The 26,845-nt window shown below is 47.6% G+C and overlaps 1 protein-coding gene across 6 annotated transcripts in view; it reads left to right on the top strand.

Annotated features, from left to right (window-relative positions):
• The window catches only part of FAM219A (family with sequence similarity 219 member A), a 53,065-nt gene that overhangs the window by 24,885 nt on the left and 1,335 nt on the right, over positions 1–26,845 (top strand). For 3 of the 6 annotated variants that reach the window (XM_060014917.1, XM_060014916.1, XM_060014915.1), the window contains exons 2-5: positions 22,489–22,537; positions 25,526–25,628; positions 25,883–25,963; positions 26,589–26,643. In XM_060014917.1, coding sequence (XP_059870900.1) covers positions 22,489–22,537; positions 25,526–25,628; positions 25,883–25,963; positions 26,589–26,643 — 288 coding nt within the window. Of the gene's footprint in view, positions 1–22,488; positions 22,589–25,525; positions 25,629–25,882; positions 25,964–26,588; positions 26,644–26,845 lie in introns of all 6 variants that reach the window. The other 3 variants (XM_060014914.1, XM_060014913.1, XM_060014911.1) reach the window with 1 other exon arrangement.

The raw sequence follows: 26,845 nt of genomic DNA, 5'->3' as shown, positions 1-26,845 counted from the left end.
TGCTTACCATGTGTTAGGGCCTGTGGTAAGCACTTTATATACATTATCCCATTTAATCCTTCCAACAACCCTGTGAGGTGCGTACTATTATTTTCCCCATGTTAAAGATGAAAAATAGGCCCAGAGATGTTAGAAATTTGATCAAGACCACACAGATAAGTAAATGGAAGAGGCAGAACTTACCCATGATTTTAACCACTGCACTATACTGCTCTTATCAAGACTCACATGTGTGTGCACATGTACACACACACACACACACACATACACACACACACACAAGAATCCAGGCTGTACGCCAGGAGGTTAACACAGGATATAGCTCTGGATGGTAGGATTGAGGGTGATGACTTTTTTCTTCTTCTTTTCTGCCTATCTGGACTTTTTACAATGACCATGAATTCCTCTTGAATTCAGAAAAAGAAAGAAATACTTTATTTTATTTATTTAAGTTTTGGTGCTCTTTGCCAAATTTCTATAATGTCCATGATGGGAACAAAGCAAGTGCATTCTGCACAAGTGCAGACAAAGAAGACTCTACCTCTTCTGCAGCATACAGGCTCTGCAGTGACAGTACAGAGAATCTGGCATTTGTGTATGCGTGTGCATGTGTGAACTGAGTGTGTGCAGCAACCGCTGAGATGAAGGGAGGAGCTGCTGAGCTGTCTGAGGATGTGTCACATGGAGAACTCTCTCCCTTCCCTATGGTCACCTTGTCCCTGAGCCAGGCTCGTTTAGTCCTGAGCTTCCACAGGGACTGGGAGATAGTTTTTCACACCGATATCCTCAAACTCACCTCTTGTTGAAAAGCTGGCCAGGGAGTCAGGCTGCTGGCGTGAAGCCCAGGCTGCAGCTATAGAGGGTGATTAGAGTCATTCTGGAACTACTTCAGGCCGTGTGGGTCATGGGTCCAAGCAGGCAGCTGGTATCAGGGGTGAGCAGAGAGGAGCCAGGGACATTTAAGTTCTGCATTAATTGGCAGGCAGGGCTGTTGTCCAGAGCCACCAAGGTCTTCAGGTGGAGGCAGTTCAGGACCCTGGATAGCTCCTAAAGGAGCCCAGTCCCGGGCTTCCCTGGTGGCACAGTGGTTAAGAATCCGCCTGCCAATGCAGGGAACACGGGTTCAAGCCCTGGTCCTGGAACATCCCACATGCCGCGGAGCAACTAAGCCCGTGCACCGCACCACAACTACTGAGCCTGCTCTTTAGAGCCCGCAAGCCACAACTACTGAGCCTGTGCACCACAACTACTGAAGCCTGTGCACTTAGAGCCCATGCTCCGCAACAAGGGAAGCCACTGCAGTTAGAAGCCTGCGCACCACAATGAAGAGTAGCCCTGCTTGCCGCAAAAATAAATAAATAAATAAATAAATAAATAAATAAAGGAGCCCGGTCCCTGCCAGGTCTGCAAAGCCTAGGTGCCTCAGTCCTTAAGGCCCTTGCCTATCTGATTTTGAATAGCTTTCCTGCACACGTCTCTAGCTGTGAAAGGGGCCTGGCCTCTTCTCTTTCTAAGATTAGTCCTATGGATCTGGGGACTCCCCCTTATCCCCTCCAACCCCTGCCCCACCCCACACCCATACGCATCTATCCTGACTGAGCTCTCTGTTGAGGTCACCATCACTGTGAAAGTGAAATAAGCCTTCAAGACCACCATGTCATTTCCTGAGCTGTCCCTGGTCAGGATCTGCCATCCTGTTACCTCAGGGCTGTAGGACTCTGAGTGAGTAGGGATAGCGGGTGGGTGGTAAGAGTCTAGTGGAACAAGAAGTGTTAAAAGAGCCTTTGTCTATAATACCCCTGTACTCCCCTCTTCAATCTGAGAGTGGGGGGTATGAGGCAGGGGAAACTGAGGAGAAGTATTGAGCAGGTTTCAAGGCTTGAAGCCGGAACCTTTCACGAGCTGTCAGTGTACCTTCAGCCTGGCAGTGGGAGTACACTGAATTTAAAGACGTCTTCTTTTAGGGGAAGGGCATTGACATAAAGTCGGGGGGGCAGGTGTAGCAAGTAGAAGCAGAAATGAGACAGCCTGTCGCCCCAACCCTAGACATGCACATGGCCTCTAGGTAGAGGAGAGTTAAATTCGCACTATAAAGGGGTTCCCTTCCTCATTCCCCAAATCATTTAGAGGAGGGGTGTACGTGAGGAGTCTAGAAGGACAGAGGAATCATAATCATCTACTAGGGCCTGGATTTTCTAGTTGAAATTCCTCCTCTACCTCCAGGCCTCGTCCATGTCTAAATGAATCAGAGCCAGCAAATGAGGTTACTGTGCACTTTGATTGCCTGGGCTGGTGATTGAGGAGGGAAGGTAAGTCTGCCTGCATTGAGCCTGAGTGAAAACACTCAGGATCCAATCCCTTCCAACAGCCTTGCTCTGGGCCTTGTGCAAAGATCTCCTCCATTGCTTTCTCCACCTCTCATAGGCTCCTGGGTCCCTGATTGAAGGCAGTCCCTGAGCCCAAAGGCCATTACGTGCCTTATCCTCAGAGAACTTTCTGGTCAAAGAAGCAGGTGCTACAGCAATAGTGAAACCACCAGAGAACAGCTGCAGGCTCCCTCTCTTAGCACTAGCCAGTCATAATGGGACTGGGGAAGGCAGGGAGGAGAAAAGAACATTCAATGTTCCCTGAGGCCTGAGTGGACCTGGCAGAGTTTGGGCTAGGACTAGGGCTGCCCCAGCCTCACCTGAAGAGGTGTAGCTGTCTAGTACTCCTGGAGATGGGAGCATTAACAATGTAGTAACTAGTTAATAGAGGAAAAGATGCTCAGAGGATCTGGATCCTAGACCATCCCTCTTGTGCCTGAAAATAGTGTATTCCAGCTTCCAGGAGAAGCTATGGTATTACTATGGTATTACTATGGTATTAAGCACAAGCTTTTGACAAACAAGGAAGCCTGGAGAAGAAATGAGAACAGATGAGGTCTCTGCCAGATCCCAAGAGAGTTGTTTGCGTTGGTTTTTGTTCAAGTAGAGCAGGCCTAACCTCAGCCAGAGCTTGCTTTTGGCTGTTCTCTCAAGGTCAAAGGCGCCCCCATGTTTGCCTTCCTTACAGCGGATGCTCTGTAGTTATTGTTTTACTTAGGAGCAGTAATTATGTGACCACAAACCTTACTAAATTGAATACAATCCTGAGCATTTAGAAGAAGAAACAGTTCAGGACTCAGGGGAGGGAGCAGCCGGCTGGAAAGAAGGGCCCATGAATTCTAATCCCAGGGCTGCCATCTGGCATTGACCTGGGACAACTCATTTACTCTCTGGCCTGGAGGCTCTTTCTAGAATCTCAGGGCCCAAATAAAAAAGATCTGGGAGCTCAGAGAGTGAAACGACCTGTCTAGACTCTCAGTGCAATTCACAGGCAAAACTGGAAGCCCCAGGTCCTACTCTTCAGCCAGAGGTTGTGTTTACTGTTTGGGGAGATTTCTTGTGGTTTTTTGTTTCTTTTTGCCATCTCCTTGCCCTTATGTCTGAACTCCCAAGAACTCCCCTACCTCGGGTGGTTCACTGCCTGGTAAACATGGCTGCAAGCCCCAGGTTGTCAGAAAGCACTCTGAACAGAGGATCAGAGCAGCCCAACCCCATCTCCCTCCAAAGGGTTTTCTGATGGTTTGGATTCCAAGCGGGCTGCCCACTCCTCTGATACTTGACAATAAGAGTTGGGCCTTACTTATATAGTGATGGGAGTGTTTATCAAGCAAAATCCGAGCCTGACCCTTGAGTCACAAAGGAAGCTGTGTCTGCTCGGCTAGCAGTGATCAGTCCCCACGAGAAGGTGACTTGGAGTTGAAATGTATGAGGGGAAGGACTATGAGAGCATGTTGTAGAGGGACCTAACGTAGCCTGGTGTTCATGGGAAGCTACTTTTTTTTTTTTTTTTTTGCGGTACGCGGGCCTCTCACTGTTGTGGCCTCTCCCATTGCGGAGCACAGGCTCTGGACGCGCAGACTCAGCGGCCATGGCTCACGGGGCCCAGCTGCTCCGCAGCATGTGGGATCTTCCCGGACCAGGGCACGAACCGGTGTCCCCTGCATCGGCAGGCGGACTCTCAACCACTGCGCCACCAGGGAAGCCCGGGAAGCTACTTTTAAGGAGTGATGTGTCAGCTCAGCCATGAAGGACAAGATCTAGCCAGAAGAGGAGCAGGAGGTGGGGAAGGATCTTGGTGCTCCATTAGGAGCAAAGAAGACCAGTGACGCAAAGTATAGTAAGCCAGGGGAAGAGGTGAGGTTGGGGAAACGGAAGGAAAGGCAAGTGACTGTTTATTTGCCTTCATCCTGGTCTGAGGAACTTCTTTCAAAAAAAAAAAAAAAGGGCTAGTTGAGACCCACTCAAACTGCCATGGCATGCCCCCAGGGGAGGCTGGTGCCTGTTCCATCTCCCTAGCTCAGGGGACGCTCACAGGAATGCTCGGGAGAGGTGCTTCTAGCCCCAGCCTGGGGTTCACACAAATGGAGTGGTCCTCACAGCTCAGAGGAAGTAGGAGAGAGGAAGCAAGAAAGACTAGACACTTACTTTCCCTACGAAACCTCTCTGTATGTTTCTCCATTGCTTTGAACTATTTATTAATACATGACAGAAGCCGTTTCCCTATTTAGATGGTTCTGCTGGGAATTCCACACCATCGCCCCCCCTCCTGAGGTAGATAAAAAAAAAGTCAGCTTTCAAGATTTTATACTTGGATTTCAGAAACTAAATTACATTACTGCGTCCGGTGAGACGGCGCCATTGCCTGTTCCTATCTGCATGCTCCAGGCACTGCGAGGCCGATAACATCAGTGTGTTGAAGCGGCTGGATCCAGACAATTTGCAGCTGGCTGGAGCTGGGCCAGAGGGGGGTGGGTGGCAAAATTCTCTCAGAATCCAAAGCAGCCCTGTGTTGACTGTAGACTGGGATCCAGGATTCTCGGGTTCTCTCCATAGACCGTCAGTTCTCCTATCTACAGAGAGAGGACTTGTCTTAGTTCCACCTACATGTAACAGGGAGTTGATAATTACTCTCTTAAACATTGCAGTAGGATAAAATCACCAAGGATCCAATGCTTAGGTTTTCATTGGAGTGAAAGATAGAAGGGAGTAGGGGAAAGAGTGAAAGTTATAATATGAACAAGGCAGATTCCTACTGCCTATGAAATTAGGTGTCCGTATAGAAGCCAAAATACTCCTGGAAATGGTTATTCTGGGCTTCTTAGAAGCCCAGATGTGAGGCCTTGTAACTAACTTTCTGACTGCTACAAGGTTGTGGAGTGAAGAAAAAGCATTGTTCTCCTGCCAGGGGACATAGGAACTTTCTGGAGTTTCCTTTCTAATTGGAACCAAGATTTAACTCTACAGAACAAGCATCCCTTTCACAGCAAAAAATTTCCAGCTTGTTGGGTTGTTTCAAATGCATCAAATGGCATAAAACGTCCATTCAACTCTGGCAGCATTCATAGACCTATTTTTGTAAATAGCCAAACACAGTCCATCTTCTTTTTTTAAAAAATATATTTATTTTATTTATTTATTTTTGGCTGTGTTGGGTCTTCATTGCTGCACACGGGCTTTCTATAGTTGCAGCGAGAGGGGACTACTGTTTGTTGCAGTGCACGGGCTTCTCACTGCGGTGGCTTCTCTTGTTGTGGAGCATGGGCTCTAGGCGCGCGGGCTTCAGTAGTTGTGGCCCGCGGGCTTAGTTGCTCCATGGCATGTGCGATCTTCCTGGACCAGGGCTCGAACCCACGTCCCCTGCATTGGCAGGTGGATTCTTAACCACCGCACCACCAGGGAAGTGCCTCTTCATCTTCTAAACATAATTTTTTTCAAAATGCAATAGGCCCCCAAAGTCAAGGTTTGTGTCTGACCTCACTGAATTTGCCAGTCCTCTGCCCTAGCGCAGGCCTGGCTTTCCTATACCTCAGTGCCCTGCCCGCTCACCCATGGGTTCTGATGTTTGGATGCAGGAGACAGAAAAACTAGGATCTACACCAACTCTAACTGTACCATTTCTTAACTTTTCTCACAGTGGAGACATGCAGTTTAAACTCCATGACTGTATCTGATTAATAAGTAAGTCAAAAGACTCTTCAGTTTTACTTTGTTTATTTTTGCAGAAAAGTATTATTGAAGGTTTTAAAAGTGAGAAATCATGATCACTAAATAATCATGATCACTCAGAGTATAGGTTCTAAGACTGAGCCTCTGCTGGATGTTTGCGGTTGGTGGAGCAGGTGTTCCAGATTCTAGAAAAATCTCAATGCAAGCTCTTCCTCTGGGAATCCCTCTGTTCTGGATTCCCAGACTGCACCTGTTAAGTCTCTGCAGGCTTCCTGCCCAAGGACTAGAAACCCAGGGTCTTTTTCTTTTTCCTAATAAATTATTTATTTTTTATTTTTGTCTGCGTTGGGTCTTTGTTGCAGCACGTGGGCTTTCTCTAGTTGCAGTGAGCAGGGGCTACTCTTCTTTGCGGTGCGCGGGCTTCTCATCGCGGTGGCTTCTCTTGTTGCGGAGCACGGGCTCTAGGCGCCCGGGCTTCAGTGTTTGTGGCACGCAGGCTCACTCGTTGTGGCTCGTGGGCTCTAGAGTGCAGGCTCAGTAGTTGTGGCGCACAGGCTTAGTTGCTCTGCGGCATGTGGGATCTTCCCAGACCAGGGCTGGAATCCATGTCCCCTGCATTGACAGGTGGATTCTTAACCACTGAGCCACCAGGGAAGTCCCGAAACCGAGGGTCTTTGCTGCTTTTTTCCATCTTCTGGGGGTGATGACCCAAGGTAGTCAGGACTGTGGTGCAGCCAGAACTTGGGGCAACTGCACACCCCTCTGCTTGCTGTTATTTTGAGGTTGGCCAGACCCTGGTCAGAATCCCTTGCCTTCAGCCCACTCTTGCCCACACTTCCTAAGAAATGCAGACCTGCCTTGATCTCTGGACCATGGCTGGACTTCTCTATTGAAGGGTTTCTCTCTGTGGGGAGTCTCAAGCCTGCCAAGGATCAAACCCATAATTGTTGAGAAAATTGTTTCTGCTGAAATGTCAGCAAACCAGAGAACGAACGGTATGTCTTGAGTTCTCTTTCTCGAGGTCTTTGAACAGCTGGCCCCTCTCTGCTGGCTCTTTCCCCCAGCCTCAACCATCCTCCAGTTTCACATTTTCCTTCTCAAAACCTTTTCCTTCCCTGACGTCCATGACATCAGTTTCTCCTTGGTGCCCTGCCTCTCTGACCGCAGCTGTCAGTCTTCTTCTGCCCCCCACTTCAATTTTGGTGTTGGCCAAATTCTTTTCTCCAACCCTTCATATTTATAGACATGCATACACACACCCCTGCCCAAAACAAAATCACTAAACTTACTCTTATTTCTGCTTCTCTGTCATTTGGTGGCATCACAATTCACCCAGGCACCTGAGTCAGGAAGAAACCTGGGAGTTATCCTTGCCTATGTCTTTCCCTCAAACACAGATCCAATAAGCCACTGAGCCCTGGCAGTTTGACCTCGACATGTTTTTCTTTTCCGTCCCCTTTTCTCCAACCCCACTGACACTGCCTTTTTCCAGCTTTTATCACCTCTTGCAATGGCTCTTATCTAGTGCCCTGCCTCTAGTTTAACCATTCCTTCTCATTCTCCCCACACTGCTCCCAGAGTGATCTGTCTCTATAAATCTGACAATGGGCTTAAAATCCTTCAATGCCTCCCCATTATTTCCAGTTAAAGTCCAAAGCCCTGAACATGACTCACAAAGCCCTTCATGATTTTAAGCCTTCATCCCGTTCTAGTCTCATCACCTGCCACTTCACCCTCTACCATTTAACATCCCAGCAAAATTGAGCTATTCCTTTTGCCATATAGTCATGCGTGTCTTCTTCCCCACTACTTTCTTTTCTTTTTTGTTCTCTATTCCTTTCTTCATCTGGTTCACTTCTACCTCACCCTTCATGCTTTAGCTTTCTTTGAAGAAGTCTTCCCTAATTCCTAAGGGCGGGATAGATGCTTTTATCTTGTGTATCTAAAATACTCAATACAAACCTCTGTTCTAGCCCTTGGCATATTATTAAAATTATCTGCTTATTCATTTACCTTACTGGCCTATGAGCTCTTCATGGGCAAAGACCACATTATCTTTGTATCAGCAGCACCCAGCACAGTGCCTAGAATATAATATAATAGAAAATGTGGGACCAGAACTGAATTAGTGGCTGCGACCTTTTTATTTCGTTTTCTTGTGCTGCCCTCTGCTTTTCTCTCGTGGGCTCAGCATTCACAGTTCCCAGTGCTTTTTCTTGCTTGCTGCTTCCTGCCAGTCTCTCTCTCTCTCCATCTTGAGTTATTGACTGCTTCAGTGGCTCTAATATTTTCTTCCTATGGAGAACTCACTGAGCAGGAGGCTGGTGATGAGAAAGCATGCATGCCATTTTCTAAAGAGGGGCTCCAAGTATCGGCTGAGCACTGGAGACATGATTAGACTAGTACCAGCCTTCAAAGTGCCTGCTTTACAAGACCACAGTCCCACGGCTATGGAAGTTCTAGTGTGTTGTTAATCTCATGACTTTATCTGATGTCTTTGAGGAGGGGCTGGGATATTTTTAAATGAGCAAATTAGATTCAAATCCTAGTGCTACCACCTTCAAAGTGTGACTTTGAACGTATTGCTTTATACAACCAGGTTCTTCATTTTTAAAACAGGAATGATATCTACCTTACTTGGTCTTTTAGGAGGATTAAATGAGATAACATACATAAAGCATCTAGCACCATAGCTATACATATATCAGGTGTCCAAGAGATCTTAAACAATTTGAAATTCCAGAAGAACCACACCTGGGCTAAGTTGTTCTGAACAGCTCCCTGCCTGGGCCCAGCCAGAGCTCTTAGCAGAGCTGCCTCCCCAACATGAGCTTTGGGCAGTCTCCCTAATCTCCTCCCCCACCAAGCCATCATGCTGTCTTCACACTAAGAATGTAACCAGATTAAGGCTGGGGCAGAGAGCTCTTTGAGGGGCTGCCTGTGCATGGTGTAGGTGTAGAAGGGCTGGCCTAGAGCCTTGCTATTCAAAGTGTGGTCCCTGTACTAAGAACACTGGTATCACCCGGGAGCTTTTGTGAAATGTGTATACTCAGGCTCCACTCCAGACCTGCTGAATCAGAATCTGCATTTAAACAACATCCCCAGGTGATCTGTGTGCACATTAATGTTTAAGAAGTACTACCCTAAATTTTATTCCCTGTTATCAGCGTACATAAAATTTTGGAAGCTACTGTCATTAAAGTGCACTAAAACTGAAAAAAAAAAAAAGAAGAAGTACTATCCTAGAGGTACACAGATAAGCTCAGCAGGTATGGAAGGATGTAAGCTGTACAGGTGTGTCAGAACTGTCTAGAAGAGATGAAGCCTGCTCGGGTGTCTTCAGAGCAAAAGAGGTGTTCCTCAGAGGTGTGGGCTCAGAGCTACAGGGGGTCTTTGAGTAGGTATTGGTTATTTGTCGTTTCAGGGTCCCTTCCTGTGGATGCCTCAGGAATGAGGTTGTACCCTTGAGTTATCCATTCAGTGTCACTGCACCAGCCAGGGAGTGACAGGTGGGCAGGGAAAGACTCTGTCCCACCTTGAGCCTGGGGAGCCCTCCAGCAGGGACTCCAAGACCATCTAACTTTGCAGATGAGTATTGTTTCCCTGGAAAGATGCGTAACCAGCAACTGGCTGGCTTCACAGCTGAAAACTTGCCTTGAGCTTGTGCTAGTCTAGAATCTCCCCTTCCCCCTACTCTTCCACCACCAACTGGCCACTCGAAGAACTGACTTCTCTAGGGAAACTCAGATAGGGTTCATGAGCCTTTATGGCTCTTCTTCCCTTCTCTGACCTCCTCCACTTCTGAGCTGGGCCATGAGCTGCCAGGAGCCCTTAGCATTGACCTCCCTGCTGCACAAAGCAGGCCTGGTGAGAGTGACTGCCTGAGGCAGTGAGGGTTTGTTTCACCAGAGCTACCATATCTTTCTCTTAGGACTCTGAATCCCTGTTTGCCTTCCCAATAAAAACACTTCTCAGCCACCCACCTAGATCCTCTCGACCCTTCCCTGTGGGAGAGTTGTCTGTGCATCTCAGTGGTTAAGGAAAAGCCCCTGATGTACTCAACCCACTACATTTCTGTACTTGACCCACAGAAATGGGGTGGGCTGAGTGCCCTGTGGCAGAGTAGGGGTTGTACTAGCAGCAGCATTAAAAAGTAGTAAGAATACGGACTTCCCTGGTGGCGCAGTGGATAAGTGCACGCTCCCAATGCAGGGGGCCTGGGTTCGATTCCTGGTCAGGGAACTAGAGCCTACATGCATGCCGCAACTAAGGGTTCGCATGCCACAACTAAGGAGCCCACGTGCTGCAACTAAGGAGCTGGTGAGCCACAACTAAGGAGCCCACCGGCCACAACTAAGACCTGGTGCAACCAAATAAATAAATATTTTTTAAAAAGAAGATTAAAAAAAGTAGTAAGAATAGCATCCTAGTCCCAGCGCTAAGCCTCACCAGTCATTGCTCTAAACCCTCTTGCCAAAGTACCCATTGACCCAATAGCTGAGCCTCTGCTTTGATCAAGCTCCTTCCCAGGCCTGACCCTCTTTGTCAGGGAGGATAACAAACCTCCACTGCCATCACTCTCTCCTCTGTGCTCCCACCACCCTTCATGTATTCCTACCTCCCATGCTCCTCTCTCTGCATAAAATAGGCTAATTTGTGTGTCTGTCAACTCCCCACCTTTCAACTAAAGTCCTCTTGGCAAGAACCAGGTCTTGGTGTTTTTCCCTCCCCAAAATGCATTGTGCCCTGCCTGCCCCTTGTTGGTCTTCAGTGAACATCAAGTTGTTTTTTTTTAAACAAATTGCAAGCTCTCCAATGCTTAATTATTGGGATGACAAAAAGGAAAGAACAGGAGACTGCTCTGGCCAGAGAGCTGAGTTTTAGAACTGCAAGGTGTCTGTGTGAGCAGAAAGTGGTGCTTGCCAGGCATAATGGAGGTTAGAGAGTTAGAAGAGGATGAAAAGGAGAGGAAAGGCAGGGGCAGGAAATGCCACAGAGAGGAGCTATTTGATACCAGCCCTCAAGTCCATTGTCCATCGCAGTTGAGTAGCTCTTTACTCTTCCAAGGCCAGAGGAAAGGGATCAGAGATGGCAGCTCTGGGAAGGCCTCCCATAGACTTTCAGACTACTACTTTGCTTTCTTGGGAAATCAAGGAGTGCAAAAGATTCAAGAACCAGTGCCGTCCTGGCTCACTCAGTCTCTTGAGTAATTGAAACTTATCAAAAAAAATCCTCAAGTGAGATTTGGAGCCAAGATCCAGATGAGATCCACAAGTATTCTGGGCCGAGACCAAATGTCAACGTTTGTTGACATTTCTCTTGCTTCAGCTTCCTATCATGTGCTGACTGGATGAAGGACCAATCTCAAGGACTCTCCAACCAAATGCCCTCTGTCAATTCCTTGGCAGCATCTCTCCTCAGTGTTCTGTGCCTCCTTCCTTACACTGGGGAACTAGAATCCACATCCTGGAAAGAAACTGAAGGATCCTCTGGACCACATTCCTTAAAGCTTTAGTATCCCTGAACATCTGGTCCCCTTTTTTCTCCCTCCTTTGGGCCCTTCCAGAACCCCAAATTCCCTTGCCTTGCCCCACTCCCTTGATTTTATTTTTTTAATAAATTTATTTATTTATTTATTTGGCTGTGTTGGGTCTTTGTTGCTGTGCGCGGGCTTTCTCTAGTTGCGGCGAGCGGGGGCGACTCTTCGTTGTGGTGCGCAGGTCTCTCATTGCGGTTGGCTTCTCTTGTTGCGGAGCACGGGCTCTAGAGCGTGGGCTTCAGTAGTTATGGCTTGCGGTCTCTGTAGTTGTGGCGCACGGGCTTAGTTGCTCCACGGCATGTGGGATCTTCCCGGACCAGGGCTCAAACCCATGTCCCCTGCATTGGCAGGCGGATTCTTAACCACTGCGCCACCAGGGAAGCCCTCCCTTGATTTTAGAATCATTTCTATGAAAGGTCTCATCTCCAAAGTCTGTGTTGGCCGAAACTGAATTAAAAAAGAGAAGGGACTGCTTCCTCTTCACTGACCACCCTCATCCCATCTTCTCCTCCTGCCTCAAGCCCTGCCAGTCAATCTTTTTTTTTTTTCCATTGTGGTAAAATATACATAACATAAAATTTACCATTTTAGCCATTGTTGATCTACTTTTTAAAGATCTTTACACCTTCCCCCGTTTCTTCATTAAGTGAGATGGTCTTTCCCTAAAGAGGTTGAAATGGGAGCAGGTGAGGGGGAAGCAGGATTTGGGGCTCAAAAACCTTTCAGAGCACAATACTGTATAGGCCAAAACCTGTGTCTCTAGCTGGTCCAAGGAAAGACAGGTGCCTCCTCAACATCTGGCTCAGAGGATGAGCTTGAGGGTAGGGATGAAGGTCAGGGACTAGGCCAAGTCAAGCCTCCCAGAGGAACCAAGGTTTCTCAATTTCTGGCCCTGGCTCCTATCTCCTGGGTCACGAGGGTTGTCCCCTGGGCCTTTATGCAGAGGCTTCCCCCATGCCGTAGCTGCTACAGTGGGTGTCCCTGAGTTGAGGCACTTGTCCTGTCTCCCAAACAAAGGCTTTTTGGTCATAGCGTTTCCAGGTGAGTAGAAATGGGAATGAATAGTAGAACATCAATCTAGGATAAGCAGTCCTAACCATGAAGAAGGCAAAGCAGGATTCTAAATCTTTTTAAAAACTCACTGGTCCCTTGTCTCCCCATTTAAAAAATGAGTACAGTTCTTTGCCATCCCAGTACTAGCTTCGTATCTTTCACCATCTTTTTCTCTCCCTGTTTCTGAGTAGCTATTTTTGAAAACTCAGTAATGCATAAGAGAGTAGGAACTGCCACTCTCTCTGGAATAACTCCAGAGCCATTTTGGTTAATTGGCTCACCCCAAGTCTGAAAGCAAAGGAGACTTACTCTGTGAGGTTTGCCTCCTGGCTCTGTAATTTCAGCCACAGTTCCTACAGCTGATGTGCTGGCACAGGCCAGGGACCAGCTGAAGCATGGTGGCCAGCTACTAACTAGGCAGTACTGGTGCTCCACTTAGAGCCTTTCCCAAGCTGCAGTGTTAATAGTCTTCTCTCCTTTTGTTCTTAATTGGTGGCCTCAAGTCAGGAGATTTTGTCTGGCAGATGATGCCCAGAGGAAATTCTATTCTTTGAAAGAAGATTCCCCAGAGGGAACCAGGTAAATAAGGACTGGAGCAGAGCTCTCTTGGAAGATGATAGATAGATGTGATGACCTGAAATGCCTCGGTACACAGCAAAAAATAAAATACTAAAAGGCCTGCTATACCTCTTGGTCATGACTGGAGGCATTGTAAATTGGAACAGTCCTTTGGGAAAGCAGTTTGGCAATATGTATCAAGAATCTTAAAAGCGCTCATGCTTTTTTACTTAGTAATTCTACTTTATTTAAGAAATCATCCTAAATGCAAATATATATGGATTTCAGTGTAGCATTATTTATAATAGTGAAAAAGTACAAACCACCTGAATGTCCAAAATAAGTGAATGGTTAAAAAGTTATTGTACATCCCCTCTATGGCTATTATGCAGTCATTAAGCTGATGGTTAAGAAAGCTATATAAAACTATAGAGAGTTGATTATGTCCTAATACTAGTTTTTTTAAATACAGTATAAGATACAGTGTGTTTTTTTAAAAATGTTGTTCTATGCCTATTTATTAGTTGGTACTTACTGGTTACAGTAACAAAATCCAACTCAAGCTAGTATAAGCTAAAAAGGCAACTAGACAGTAAGGACACTAGATTTTCTCATAGTATCTAAGGACAGGCATGACGTCAAACCTTAGAAGGGTAGGGCAAGTTCTAGAACCAGAACCTGAAACCTAGGGAAGGCTTTCTCTGTCTCTTGTGTTTGCTTCTTCCTGAACATCAGCTTTATTCTTGTCTCCCTGCCCAATGGCCTTCTCTCCTACCTAATCTACAGTCTTGAGCTTTACATCTCCTCATCATCCCACTTCCCAATTCTGGGGGAGGCTCTGATTGGCTCTGCCTGGTCTAAGCAAGGGCAAGACCACACAAAACCAACATGGTACCTAGAAGCCCACCCCTGTGACCATGAGGACAAGAGAAACACCAGCTCCCAGAGAGGGAAACCCCCTATTGTTGCTACTGTGGTATACACAGAAGACTCAAATACACTAGAACATTAACAAAGATTACCTCCAAGTGGTAAAACTCAAGGTGATTTTTTTTTAATTTTGGCATGTATTACTTGATAATAGAAAAATCTATTAAACTCACCATGGCTAAAGCTGTTACTAGCCATGGGGTTCTGCATTTTGATTCTCCCAATGACAGCCACCACAAAGATACTAAAGCTTGGTGGTGCTTGTTTTTGGTAATGAATTCCATCCTAGGAGCTGTTTAAGGAAACAGAAAATCTTCAGTTACACACAGGACTAACTTGAGTTCTTGAACTCTAGCCCAGCCATAAGAATCCTTTCCACTTCTTTCTGGGGAACTTTCTTTATCCCATAATGCTGTGCAGAAGTGTGGTGTGTGTGGAGAAAGTGTGCTTTCCTTCTCTACTACCAGCACCCAGTCCAGAGCTGAAAAGGAATGGACACTCAGTGTGTTGACTTTGTTTGAATTGAGTCTTCTTTTAGAGAAAAACCTTGAAGATTGAGGGGATTTAGACTGGTAAGAGAGGCCTCCCTGAGCTCGACAGGATCCTCTGCCCCCTCTCCCAAATTCAGGCTTCACAGACTTCCCCAGCTCTTCTGTTCTTCTTCCCCTCTTTGTAAGAGCTACGAACAGTACTTGGAAAGACTGTCTCCCTTGTTTCCCTGATTCTCCTTCAGATATCCCCCAAAAGACCTTATGCCTGAGAGAGGTCTTTGTCCTTCCCTATAAGTGGGACTCCTAAGGGCCCACTTATGTGTCCTAAAAGGACTGAAGTCCTGGCCAATTGCCTGGCAATTCAGGCAACTCCTGGAGAAATCCTGGTGAAGGGGGAGATAGGGAATAAAAGTGGGAGCTGCCCAACAACTGGACTCAGGAAATGGGACTCAGGACTTCAGATCGTACCGCAGAGCAGGAACTGTCATTGGCCAAATAATTCTCTTTTTTTTCCCACATCTTTACTGGAGTATAAATGCTTTACAATGTTGTGTTAGTTTCTGCTGTACAACAAAGTGAATCAGCTATGTGTATACATATATCCCCATATCCCCTCCGTCTTGAGCCTGCCTCCCACCCTCCCTATCCCATCCATCTAGGTCATCACAAAGCACCGAGCTGATCTCCCTGTGCTGTGCAGCAGCTTCCCACTAGCCATCCATTTCACATTTGGTAGTGTATATATGTTAATGCTACTCTCTCACTTCATCCCAGCTTCCCCTTCCCCCCACCCCATGCCCCCAAGTCCATTCTCTACGTCTGCGTCTTTATTCCTGCCCTTCCACTAGGTTCATCAGTACCACTTTTTTAAATTCCATATATATGCGTTAGCATACGGTATTTGTTTTTCTCTTTCTGACTTACTTTACTCTGTATGACAGATTCTAGGTCCATCCACCTCACTACAAATAACTCAATTTCGTTCCATTTTATGGCTGAGTAATATTCCATTGTATATATGTACCACATCTTCTTTATCCATTCATCTGTTGATGGACATTTAGGTTGCTTCCATGTCCTGGCAATTGTAAATAGTGCTTCAATGAACATTGTGGTACATGTATCTTTTTGAATTATGGTTTTCTCGGGGTATATGATGTGCCCAGTAGTGGGATTTCTGGGTCATATGGTAGCTCTATTTTTGGTTTTTTAAGGGACCTCCATACTGTTCTCCATAGTGGCTGTATCAATTTACATTCCCACCAACAGTGCAGGAGAGTTCCCTTTTCTCCACACCCTCTCCAGTATTTATTGTTTGTAGATTTTTTGATGATGGCCATTCTGACCAGTGTGAGGTTGGCCAATTAATTCTCATGTTGAGATGTTGAGTCAGAGAGAGATGAATGCCTTAGAGGCTGAATGAACAGCCATCTTCAGGGAAGTAGAGAGGTCTAACCAATGCCTAGACTGGTACTGAATATTCTTGGACTGGAGGTTAGGTTTCTGCCAAGCCATGGACATTGGATACAAAGGCATAGTGTTGCCTTTTTGGGATCTCCCTCTAAATACTGATGTCTAAACATGCTTATTACCACCCATTGCCAAGAGATGTTTTGGGGGAGTGGCATAACCCTGCAGGGGACCACAGCCCCAGGTGGCTTCTGAGCCGAACAAGTTGTGACAGAAACAGAGTTGGTCTTTGATACCCTATCTTGCATCATCTACCTGTCAGAGAGTGGCCTGATCTCCAGATCTTTCCCTGTTTTCCCATTTCCTTGTCAGCACTACCTTTCTTCCTGGCCCTGTTCCTGCTCTAATTCTGTCCTGCTTCCTGCTTTCACCCAGGGGAATTGAACAAGGTACAGACATGACTCTATTCCAGAGGTAGCCTTTCAGTATTTCATAACTCAGAACTGCCTCCACCAACTCCCTCCTAAAACTAGAGGAAAATTCATGTGTGTTAGGGGAAGAAAGTTTAGATAATGTTGGTGCAAGCGCTTTCCCTCTTCATATCTCATTCTAAATCCATTTCAATTTCCATCTTCCAGAAAATTAGTGCTTGAAGGTGAGGACAGAAGTTACCTTTCCTGTGGGAAAGTGAAAATTGAATCATGTCGTTTGAATCATCTGTGCTCAGTCCACAAGACAAAGGCAGAATTGTTCAGCACCACGGAGAGTACCTTTCATCTTGAAGATGAGATCAAGGGTGGGTGAAAGATGAGGATTGTGTAGCTGGGACCCCCACCAGTCTGATCTCCTTCCACTCCTGGCTAGCCACCAAGTGTCCCTCTTTTCCTCAATCCCTTAGCATTCACCCCCTTCTTTACTTAACTAGGCTTTTAGGAATGAACTCCCTTACCTTTCCACCCACCTTTCTGCCTCCATGTTATCTGCATCCCCCACCCATCTTCACCCCCCTTCCATTTCAGCAAGGAGCCTTCCTCCTCTGGTCTGATTCTGGTTCCATCTTCTCTTGACTCCTCAAAGACCATGCTCCATCAAACATCTCCTTGTTGACCCAGCTTCCTTCCCTTCAGTCTAGGACAGTGGTCAGGTGTTCCCTAGCTCCAAAGAGTCCTTCAGCTCCAAAGCTCCCTCTGACAGTCATTCACTCTCATTCCTTCTCTTCTCAGTTTAGCTCCTTGAAAAAATAGCCTGTGTTCACTGTCTCTACTTCCTCATCTCCTATTCCCTCCTAAATCCCCTGGAATCTGGGCTCTGTTCTTACCATTCAACCAAAACTCTGTTTGCTGAGGCCACCTGTGACTTCCTTATTTCTAAATATTGTCTTTATCTTATAGACTCATGTGTTTATTTGACCCTGTTGATTTCTTCCACCTTGAAACTACTTGAAGGTCTCCCTAGATCTTTTTCTACATCTCGTCTTTCTGCTCCTACTCAGTCTTCTTCTTCCACTCATTCCCTAAGATTGGATGCTCCTCAGGACTCCATTCTTGGCTCCTATCTCTTTTCACTGTGCTCATTCTTCCTGAGAAGACTTATTCTCCTCTGTGGGCTTCCACCACCACCAGTCCACATCTCTTTCCTGAGATCCCAAACCTCAGTTCCTACTGACTAATGATGCCATCTAAGTGTCCAAAAGCCACTTCAAGGCTCAACATGTCCCATACTGAGCTCATCTAATTTTCCCTGAGTGTAGTTATGCCTTCTCCTGCATTGTCTGTTTTAGTAATTAGCGCCCCTTTCCCAATTACTCCAAACAGAAAACTAGGAATGTCTGGACTCTTTCTTCTACATCTTATCTCTAAAGTCTACTCTACCCTCTTTAACATCCTCCTTTCTGGCCTTTTATCTTCTGCTTCTGTTTAGCTCAGGTCCCTGTCATCTCCTGCTGGCACTGTTGCAGTAGTTTTCTGACCTTCAGTCTCATTCCCTTCCCCTCCATCTTCTATATGGCTATGAGAGGGTCCTTCTCCACCTCAAATCTGATCATGTTACTCCCCCACTCAAGGCTTCACTGGCTTCCCCATCATATTCTTTTTTTTTTTTTGCTGTACGCGGGCCTCTCACTGTTGTGGCCCCTCCCACTGCAGAGCACAGGCTCCGGACACGCAGGCTCAGCGGCCGTGGCTCACGGGCCCAGCCGCTCCACGGCATGTGGGATCTTCCCGGACCGGGGCACAAACCCATGTCCCCTGCATCGGCAGGCGGACTCTCAACCACTGAGCCACCAGGGAAGCCCTCCCCATCATATTCTGAGTAAAGAACAAAATCAAGACCCATCCTCTCCCACAGTCTGAGCCCTCCTGGCCCCACAACTTTATTTCCTGCCACTTTTCATCATGCCTTCTAGATTTCAACTATAGCAAAATACTGTTCCTTGAATATACAATGCTTGTTTCAGGCTTCTGAGCCTTTGCAGATGTTCCCTGAACATCCTTCCTCCTTCCTCTTAAGCTAACTGGTGAACTGATGTTTTGAGATCTTTTCAAGTGTCTTCCTCTGTGAAGTTTTCTCTGACTTCTTTGTTCCTTTCCCTCTACTTTTATGGCCCTTGTTACATTTACTGATAATTACTGGGAGTTCCTCAAGGATGGGCCTGTTTCTGTTTATCTTTATGAGCCCCAGGCCTACCACTCTTAAATAAGTGAGAGAAATGCAGCATAATGAAGTGAGGCGAGAGAGAAGACAGAATGCCCCCTGATCAGGCCCCTCCTCCCTCTGTGGAGGGAGCATCTATTCCACAGACACCTTCGCACATAAGCCAGGCCCCCACATGTGTGGTGCCAGGGCTGCTGCTGTGGATCAGTCACTGCCAGGGCACATTGTTCATGATTGTGTGGGTCCCACGGAGCCTGTACTAATAAAAACTTTATAGCTAGCACAAATGTAGTGCTCAGTATGTAGTATACTAACTACTATTCTAAATGCTTACATAGTAAGCACTAGATTACATAGTATCACTTTATCCTCACAGAAACCTTTGACATAGGTATTAGTATTAGTCCCACTCTACAGATGAGGAAACTAAATCCCAGATCACACAGCTAGTAAACGGAGGAGCCAGGATTTTCTTTTTTAAAGAGGGATCTTTTTTTTTTTTTTAAATTTTAGAGGATTTTTAACTTTTTAAAAACACTTATCTAGGCTGCACCAAGTCTTAGTTTTGGCATGCGGGATCTTTGTTGCGGCATGAGAGATCTTTAGTTGCAGCATGCGGACTCCTTAGTTGCAACATGTGGACTCTTAGTTGCAGCATGCGGACTCTTAGTTGCAGCATGCATTGCAGGATCTAGTTCCCTGACCAGGGATCGAACCCGGGCTCCCTGCATTGGGAGTGCAGAGTCTTATCCACTGGATCACCAGGGAAGTCCCCAGGATTTTTTAAAAGAATAGTCTAAACTGGTCTCCCTGTATTGTTTTCTCTGTTTTCCCGTAAATTTAATAAGTTCTATAGTAAAGCATTTTTAAAAGATTTGACTAAATCAATGTGTTTTAAACCCCTCCCCCACCCTTTTTAAAAAAGCAATAAAACCCTTTCTTCAACCAAAATCTTGAAGAAAGGCTGATATGTAAATGAAATCAAAACGGATCTATTCTGGTTGAAGGCAAGCCAGATCCCCTCCTATTACTTTCCTCTCTCACTCAGCCCTGCCCAAGGCACAGGGCTCAGGAAACACAGTTGAATGAAAAGCACTGGACCAGACTAACTCTTAAAGATTCTTCTGGCACTTTTTCCTTCCTCTAGTTATACTGGCTTTGCATTGGCCATTAGCCTATATATTCTGTCTCAGAAACAGTGAGACTGAGCTATTAATCATCTCTGTAGTCTTTGGAGAATTTGTATGCAGGGTTGTAGAAACACAGGTTGCTGTTAGAGATGCATTTCAATGTCTGTCTCTGCTGAGTGTTTATTAATAATCTTGCTAATCGCCACTCTAGTTCCTGGATCTAGCTAACTCCTGTCAGGTGTCCTTGGGGGGCATTTTAAATTCTCCCTGATTTCTTGGAGCCAGATGCTTCCTTCTTCCTGGACTCCTCTCTGATACTTATATTCATGAATATTTCACATTTAATCTCCCTGATTACATTTCCATGTGATGGTCATGGTGCATTGGCTGCATGTCTCAGGAAAGACATACAGGAAGCCCATAGTAAAGGATTGAGTTTGCAGGCACAGTGCCAGAGATCTTTGTTCCTGCCACTAAGATGGCCTTCTATCATGGACAATGACGGGGAGATGCTGAATGATGAGTTTGCATGGGTCCTCTCAGTCTAGGGCTTTGCACCCTGGCTCTTGACCCAAAGGGACTGGCAGTTTCACTCAAGGATCAAATGCCACTAGGACCTGCCCAGTGGCCGCAGGGACCACACGTGGGTCCCTGTGACCAGAGTTGCTCAACAGCTTCCCAGCCCCCCATCCTTCCTGCACCACCTCCCTCCAGTGTTGCTACCTAGTACTTCCAGCCTGAGAGAAGAAACTCTGATGAACTCATCTGCACTGAGGAGGGAAAGTTAGCCCCAAATGCCTGAGAGCCTGAGTTCTTAAAGTTAGCTGTTGGAGGAGGCAGGGATGATGGTCAAAGAGGCAAGATGAGCCAAGGGGCATAGTGTCCTGGAAGCCAGTGGAGGAAACCATTTCCAAATGGATGTGGTATGTGTGACATGTGACAAATGCTACAGAAAAAGTAGAGGAAATTGGAAATCTGCCACTGCTTCCCTGGTAGGGCTCCACAGGCACGTTTTATGGGTTTTACCCTTTGAGAAGCCCGCCCTCAGGCTGCTTTGGAAGTGAGCCTTCCCTGCAGCCTAGGGCTCAGCCATCATGTCTCCACGTTCCCTACAGGCAGCACTTGCGAGGCTGTTTTGACCACAGAGAGGCATGTAAAGGCCACTAGAGGCCTCCTGCTCCAGGGCTGCAGGGGATAGATGCTGCCAGTAATCAGTCTCCCAAGAAGGAGCTGAGCTAGGGAGGCAGAGGATGAGGGACTTGGAAAGACTGTGGCATGGGAAGTTGCCTGCGATACAGGCACTGCAGCTCCCCGCCCCCCCTCACACCTGTTCTACCTTCCTGTCCCATCCCCCTCAAGGAGAGCTAAGGATGGAAGTCGAAGCAGAGGACACAGGCCCAGGTTCTGCCCTCGGGAACTCACAAACCACTATGGCAACACAGCCCACCCTGGGCCTTGCACTCTGAATGGCCTAAGGAAACATAGACAAGGCCAGGATTTCCCTCCCAAACATTCTAGACTTCTCCCTTTTCCCTTAGTGACAAGCATGTTTTCATCCCCACTGCTTCATTCTAAAGGGAACAGAAATCACCCTAATGGCTATATACCCTTCCCTTGATGGGTCACCAGAAGCCACTCAGATCCCTGGGCCTGGAGCATTCTGCCTGCCTATCTGTCTGCGCTCCCTGTCCCCAGAGGCAGAGCAGGCACAGCCCTGGATCCTCTCTGCAATCCTTAGGCCTTAGGCATACCACTCTGTGAGCCTAGGCAGATGGTAGGGTGGCAGCACCTGTATCAATGGTTGGTCATTAGTTTCTCAGGGAGAATGTATATGGCTCCAGCCCCTTCCAACTGACTGAGGCAGGGTGGGCCAAGGCCCTGGATCTTGTAGCAGAGATTTGGGGTGTTTGGGAGGGAATAGTGAGGCTAAGTAGGACTCTGGGCAGCACGGCGCCCATCGCAATGGGAAGAAGTCAGTAAGGAGGGCAGTGAGGGAGATCGAAACAGTTGCAGACCCTGGACGACGCACAGGATACATGCTTTCCTACCTTCCTTGTCATCTGTAGCATCAAGCCCTGTGTGGGCAACACAGGACTAACTGGCCACCAGCTGATTTGTCATTATTTGTCTTCTCACCTACCATTCCCAGCCAACCATTTAGGTTCTCGCAGGAGACACTCTTTAGCACTCATCTGTGAAATGGAGAAGTCCTCATTAGAACGGCTGTGGCTGCAGCCTTGAAGTCTAGCCTGGTTTGGACAGTCAGTTCTCTGGATCCTGTGAAGGGGAAACAGAGGGAGAAGGCCTGTCTCAGGGAGCACCTACCCTGACCTAATGCAGACTTAAACTCACAGGAATCTAGAAAGACCTTTCCAAACAAGTACATAGGAAGGGCCCTGAGGAACAGGGCAACGAGTATGGGAGGTTGGAGAAGGTGGTCCTTTGGGTTTAAGGAATTGCGGTAGGCTTCCTGGGGGAGGTGGATCACACAGGACTTAAAAGATAGACACCCAGGTGGGCGTAAGTAGCTCTTCCACCCAGCTCAGTGTCTTCCTCCCGTGGTAGATGGGTCTGTCCCTCCCTCCCTGAATACCCTGCCTGCTGCCAGGGAAAAATACCTCCAGAGGACAGGTGAGAGCAGCCCACTGTGTTCACTTCCTAACAGCTCCCTATCTCTCTGCTTTCTCCCCCAGGACCCAGCCGCCGCCTCCATCTCAGACGGAGACTGTGACGCCCGGGAGGGTGAGTCAGTAGCCATGAATTACAAACCATCCCCGCTCCAAGTGAAGCTGGGTGAGTGTGTCTGGGGGGTGAGGGAAATGTGGGGAGTGGACAGACAAGGTGCTCTGGGCTGGGTTTACAATGAGGTACCACAAATAAACCAACTCAGGCTAGCTGATTCCAAGACTCCAGCCACCAAGTCATTGGCACCGCCAGGCACCTTATCTCCTGCAAGGCCAAGAGGGAAATTACAGTTCTCTACAGGAGCCCAGAACTCTAGAGGCATCTCTGAGGCCAAGAAAGCTCCAGGTATTCCAGGGGATAGCTGCAGGGGTGAAAGCATGGAACCCCAGAGAGTGGGTTGGCAGTCCCATCCAACACTGGACCAGGCTAAGAGGAAGCTGCCTTAGAGGTGGGGTGTCAGTTGCTGTGTCTGAGGGGTAGAAAGGAATGAGGCTCCCCAAACCTAGAAGCTGAGCCCCTCTCCCCATTCCTGTGTCAGCCTATCTGGAGATCTCAGGATCTCATCGGCTCCTGTTTGGGGGAGCTTTCCCATAGTTTCTTAATAAACCCAAATCTCTCCCCCACTTTCCAGGGTCACCTTTCCCTTGCGGGTTTATCTCATGTCCACTCCAAAGTCAGTTTATGCTACAGCCTGCTCCTTTGAAGTCACATGTCTCCCAACCATTGCCCAGAGCTCCTGCAGCTGCTGCTGTCACTTCCCCCTACGCCGAACACTGCGTCTCTCCCTTCAGGGACCAGTTTCACTCACCCAAGGCTGCCATGCATAAACAGGCTTGTAATTAATAATTTGCCTTCGGGAATTCCCTAGCGGTCCAGTGGTTAGAACTCCGTGCTTCCATTGCCGAGGGCCTGGGTTTGATCCCTGGTCAGGGAACTAAGATCCCGCAAGCCACAAGGTGCGGCCAAAAATAAATAAATATAAAAATAAAAAAATAAAAATTTGTTTTCACAAAGAGAAGTTATAACATAGTGCATCCAGGAAAGAGTTAACAATTAAATACAGGCTGTCACTTACCTTCAAAACTTCTCTGCCATCCCTGCCACCCTCCTGCCCATCTTTCTCCTCAGGCTCCAGCTGCCCATCAAATACTGGACCCCTCCTTAGTCCTGAGAACCTTTTCCCATCTGTTCTAAAACATTCTCCCTCTGCAGCTGCCAGGACTCCTTTTCACAGAGTCCTGTTATGTTATTCAGCTTTTTGTTAACCTTGTTTTTCTCCTTCCAGACCAAATCCGGGGAGCCCCTCAGGCTGTTTTTCTAAACAAGAGAGCAATCCTCTCAGTGGAATTTGTTCATTGTCCCAGGACACCAAACTCAAACTGTTTTTGAGTAGCCAGTTTTATTTGCTTATTATTGTTTAATTTAACAATACAAATATTTTAACAAGTATAACTTCTCCTTTACTCTCGCCTGTCATATTCTCCTCCCCAGAGATCATCATTCCAAGCGTTTTTTAGTTTTTTCATTTTATTTTTTATTTTAACACAAGAGGTATCATACTGTACATATTTTCTGAAACTTTTTTCGTTTTTGTTTTTGTTTTCCACTTAATGTCTTAGAACCCCTTCCAATATCAGTATATAGAGAATGACTTCATTCTTTTAAATAGTTGCATGGTAGTCTGTAGTTTGGTTTTCCCAGTTTATTGTTAGCATTTTTTGTTTCAAACAATTCCAACATGCTTTTTAAATAACACTTAAGAAATAAAATAAAATAAATAAAATGACACTTTTTTGTCCTGCCCATTACATTACCACCAAAGCTCCTCTAGAAAATTCACAACCTCGTTCCAGTTGCACTGAGGAAAATCCCCACCAGGAACTTTAAGGCGAATTGCACCCCCTAGAGGCTTGGGGTGGTAACGGCAGGTGCTGCCTGCTGGAAAGGAGGTGGAGGCAGGTTTGAGGGAGTTAGGTGAGCAGTGGCAAAGAAAGAGGGTTAGAGACTGGGAGATGAGAGACACGGAGACATGGAGGTCGAGGAAATTCCAGAGTCACAGTAGCTGGAAATGCCCATCCCATCCTTCCTCTCTGGAGCTTGTGGTTATTTTATGAGAGCTTTCCCCTGGCAGTCCTTTTTCCAACATCGGGGCTGAAATGACAAGGAGGAATGGGTAGCCAGGCCTCCTCTAGGGCCCAGACAGCAACTGGCTACTGGTAACAGGGCCACACATGAGGCAATGGGTCACCTGGTTGCCAGCCCCATGAATCTGGTAGGCTATGGAGCCTCAGAGAATTCAGAGGCTGACAGATGAGTCAGAAGTAGTCTAGGCAGAGGGGCTCCCCCAGCCTCCTGCCCCTTACCCTGCCAGCCCCATCTGCCCCTCCCACTCTACAACCTTCAGTGGCTTCTTTTCCTTCTGCATTAATCCCTAACTCATCTGTTTGGCATTCAAGGCCTTCATGCTCTGAGTCTGTAATCAGAGGGAGCCCCCAGCCGCTTAGCACAGGACCTGAGACATGACTGGTGACACAGATGTTTGCTGAATAAATAAATGACTGAATAAATGTATCCTACTTTTCTAAACTGACCTCCCTCCATCTTCACCCTTCCATCCCATCCACATCCACACTTATTACACTCAACTTCTAAGTGCATTTTTCTGTACACTCTCCCTCCTTACTAGAATGCCATCCTCTCTCCATCTCAAGGTGTCACCTGCAGGAAGCCCTGTCATCCTTCTGCTCTATGTTTCCTGCTCCAACCTTTCTCTGGAATCAAGCACACACTAGCTGCCCAACTTGGGAGTACAGCTCCTGGAAGACAGGGGTCAGCCTCCTCATGTTGCCCCCTCACTATCTGCCTCAGGTTGTGCAGAGCCAAGTACTGTCTCTCCCGAGCAGCAGGGCCTGGAGTTGGATCCCTGCCTCAGTTCTTAGAGAAGCAAGGGGTTTCACCATGGAGGCCCAGCCCAGGCTGCCCCGAACAGTAAGGCAGGGTGCCCCTGGGGGCAGGACACAGCTTCCTTCCCATGTTCCCCTGCAGAGAAGCAGCGGGAGCTGGCCCGGAAGGGCTCCCTGAAGAATGGCAGCATGGGGAGCCCCGTCAACCAGCAACCCAAGAAGAACAATGTCATGGCCCGGACAAGGTAGAGGCCCCACCCCCGCCCCGCTCCACCCTACCAGGGCCCTGCCAGCCAGCACCTATCTCTGCTGGTTCCGAGCCTCCCATCTTCCCTCCCTCCTCAGGCTCAGCTCCTCTCTGAGAGGAGAGGGCCTCCCAGGATCCAAGGTGGCGAGGGTGGCGTAGGGGTGAGGGAGGTGGTCGGCACGTCCTAACCCAGTTCCTCACCAGGCTTGTGTGCTTCAGTTGCCAATCCAGTCCCCACAATTCTCCACCCAGGCTGGTCGTCCCCAATAAAGGCTACTCCTCGCTTGACCAGAGCCCAGACGAGAAGCCACTGGTAGCCCTTGACACGGACAGGTGTGTACAGAGACATTGGGGCAGCCGGGCAAGCCACAGCAGCCTGTGCAAACACACAAGTGGGCTGTACAGGACGTACTTGCTATATTGTTGGAATTGGGGTGTTCCTCAGCCCGGACCTCTCCAATTGTGAACCCCCGCAAGGAATGGAACTTTTTACCTGGAGGTGGGGGAGAGCAGAGAGAGGAAAAGGCAACTATGCAATCTGCTGCTGTCCTGGGACAGCTGATCCAATGGCTGCCCCTAAAATGGGCCCTGATGCCTTGCATGGCACCCTGCCCCCTCTGAGGAAGGCGCCCTACTGCTGGGAACATACCTGGCTAGATCTGGACTTTGGGAAAACCCAACAAACCAGGATAATTTGAGCCTAGAAAAAAAAGGAGGGAGGGCTCTGGGGGATTTAGGAGGCTAAGGGGGGCAATTAATTTAGAAGGGTGGAGCTAGGGAACCTGTCTTGAAACTGCATTCGCACAGCAAGCACCGTTTTTACTGAGACCGTGCTGTTTATTTGGAAGTGTTGGGGAGGGGTGAGGTATTGACTGATGGCGGTGGGGGAAGGTAAAGAGAGTTTTCTATTTAATATCTGGGAGTCACTTCCTCTCTGTCTTCTTTCCCCTGCGGCCAGTGATGATGACTTTGACATGTCCAGATATTCCTCCTCTGGCTACTCCTCTGCTGAGGTGAGGCCCCATCCCTTCCTGTCCTAAACACACGTAAGCAGGCCCACCTCCAAGAGAAGGGGTGGGGCCAACGCCAAATCACACCCTGAGGGGAGCAGTGGGCAAAGCTAGGCGGAGCCCATGCGGGGGCGGGGCCTGGGATAAGATCTGGCCGGAAAGAAAGGTGAGGCCTTGGACTCCGCCTCTAGTGCCGGGGGCCCAG

Source organism: Delphinus delphis, chromosome 6 (genome assembly GCF_949987515.2).
Source record: "Delphinus delphis chromosome 6, mDelDel1.2, whole genome shotgun sequence".
NCBI classification, from domain to species: domain Eukaryota; kingdom Metazoa; phylum Chordata; class Mammalia; order Artiodactyla; family Delphinidae; genus Delphinus; species Delphinus delphis.
This window is presented reverse-complemented; position numbering and strand designations above follow the sequence as displayed.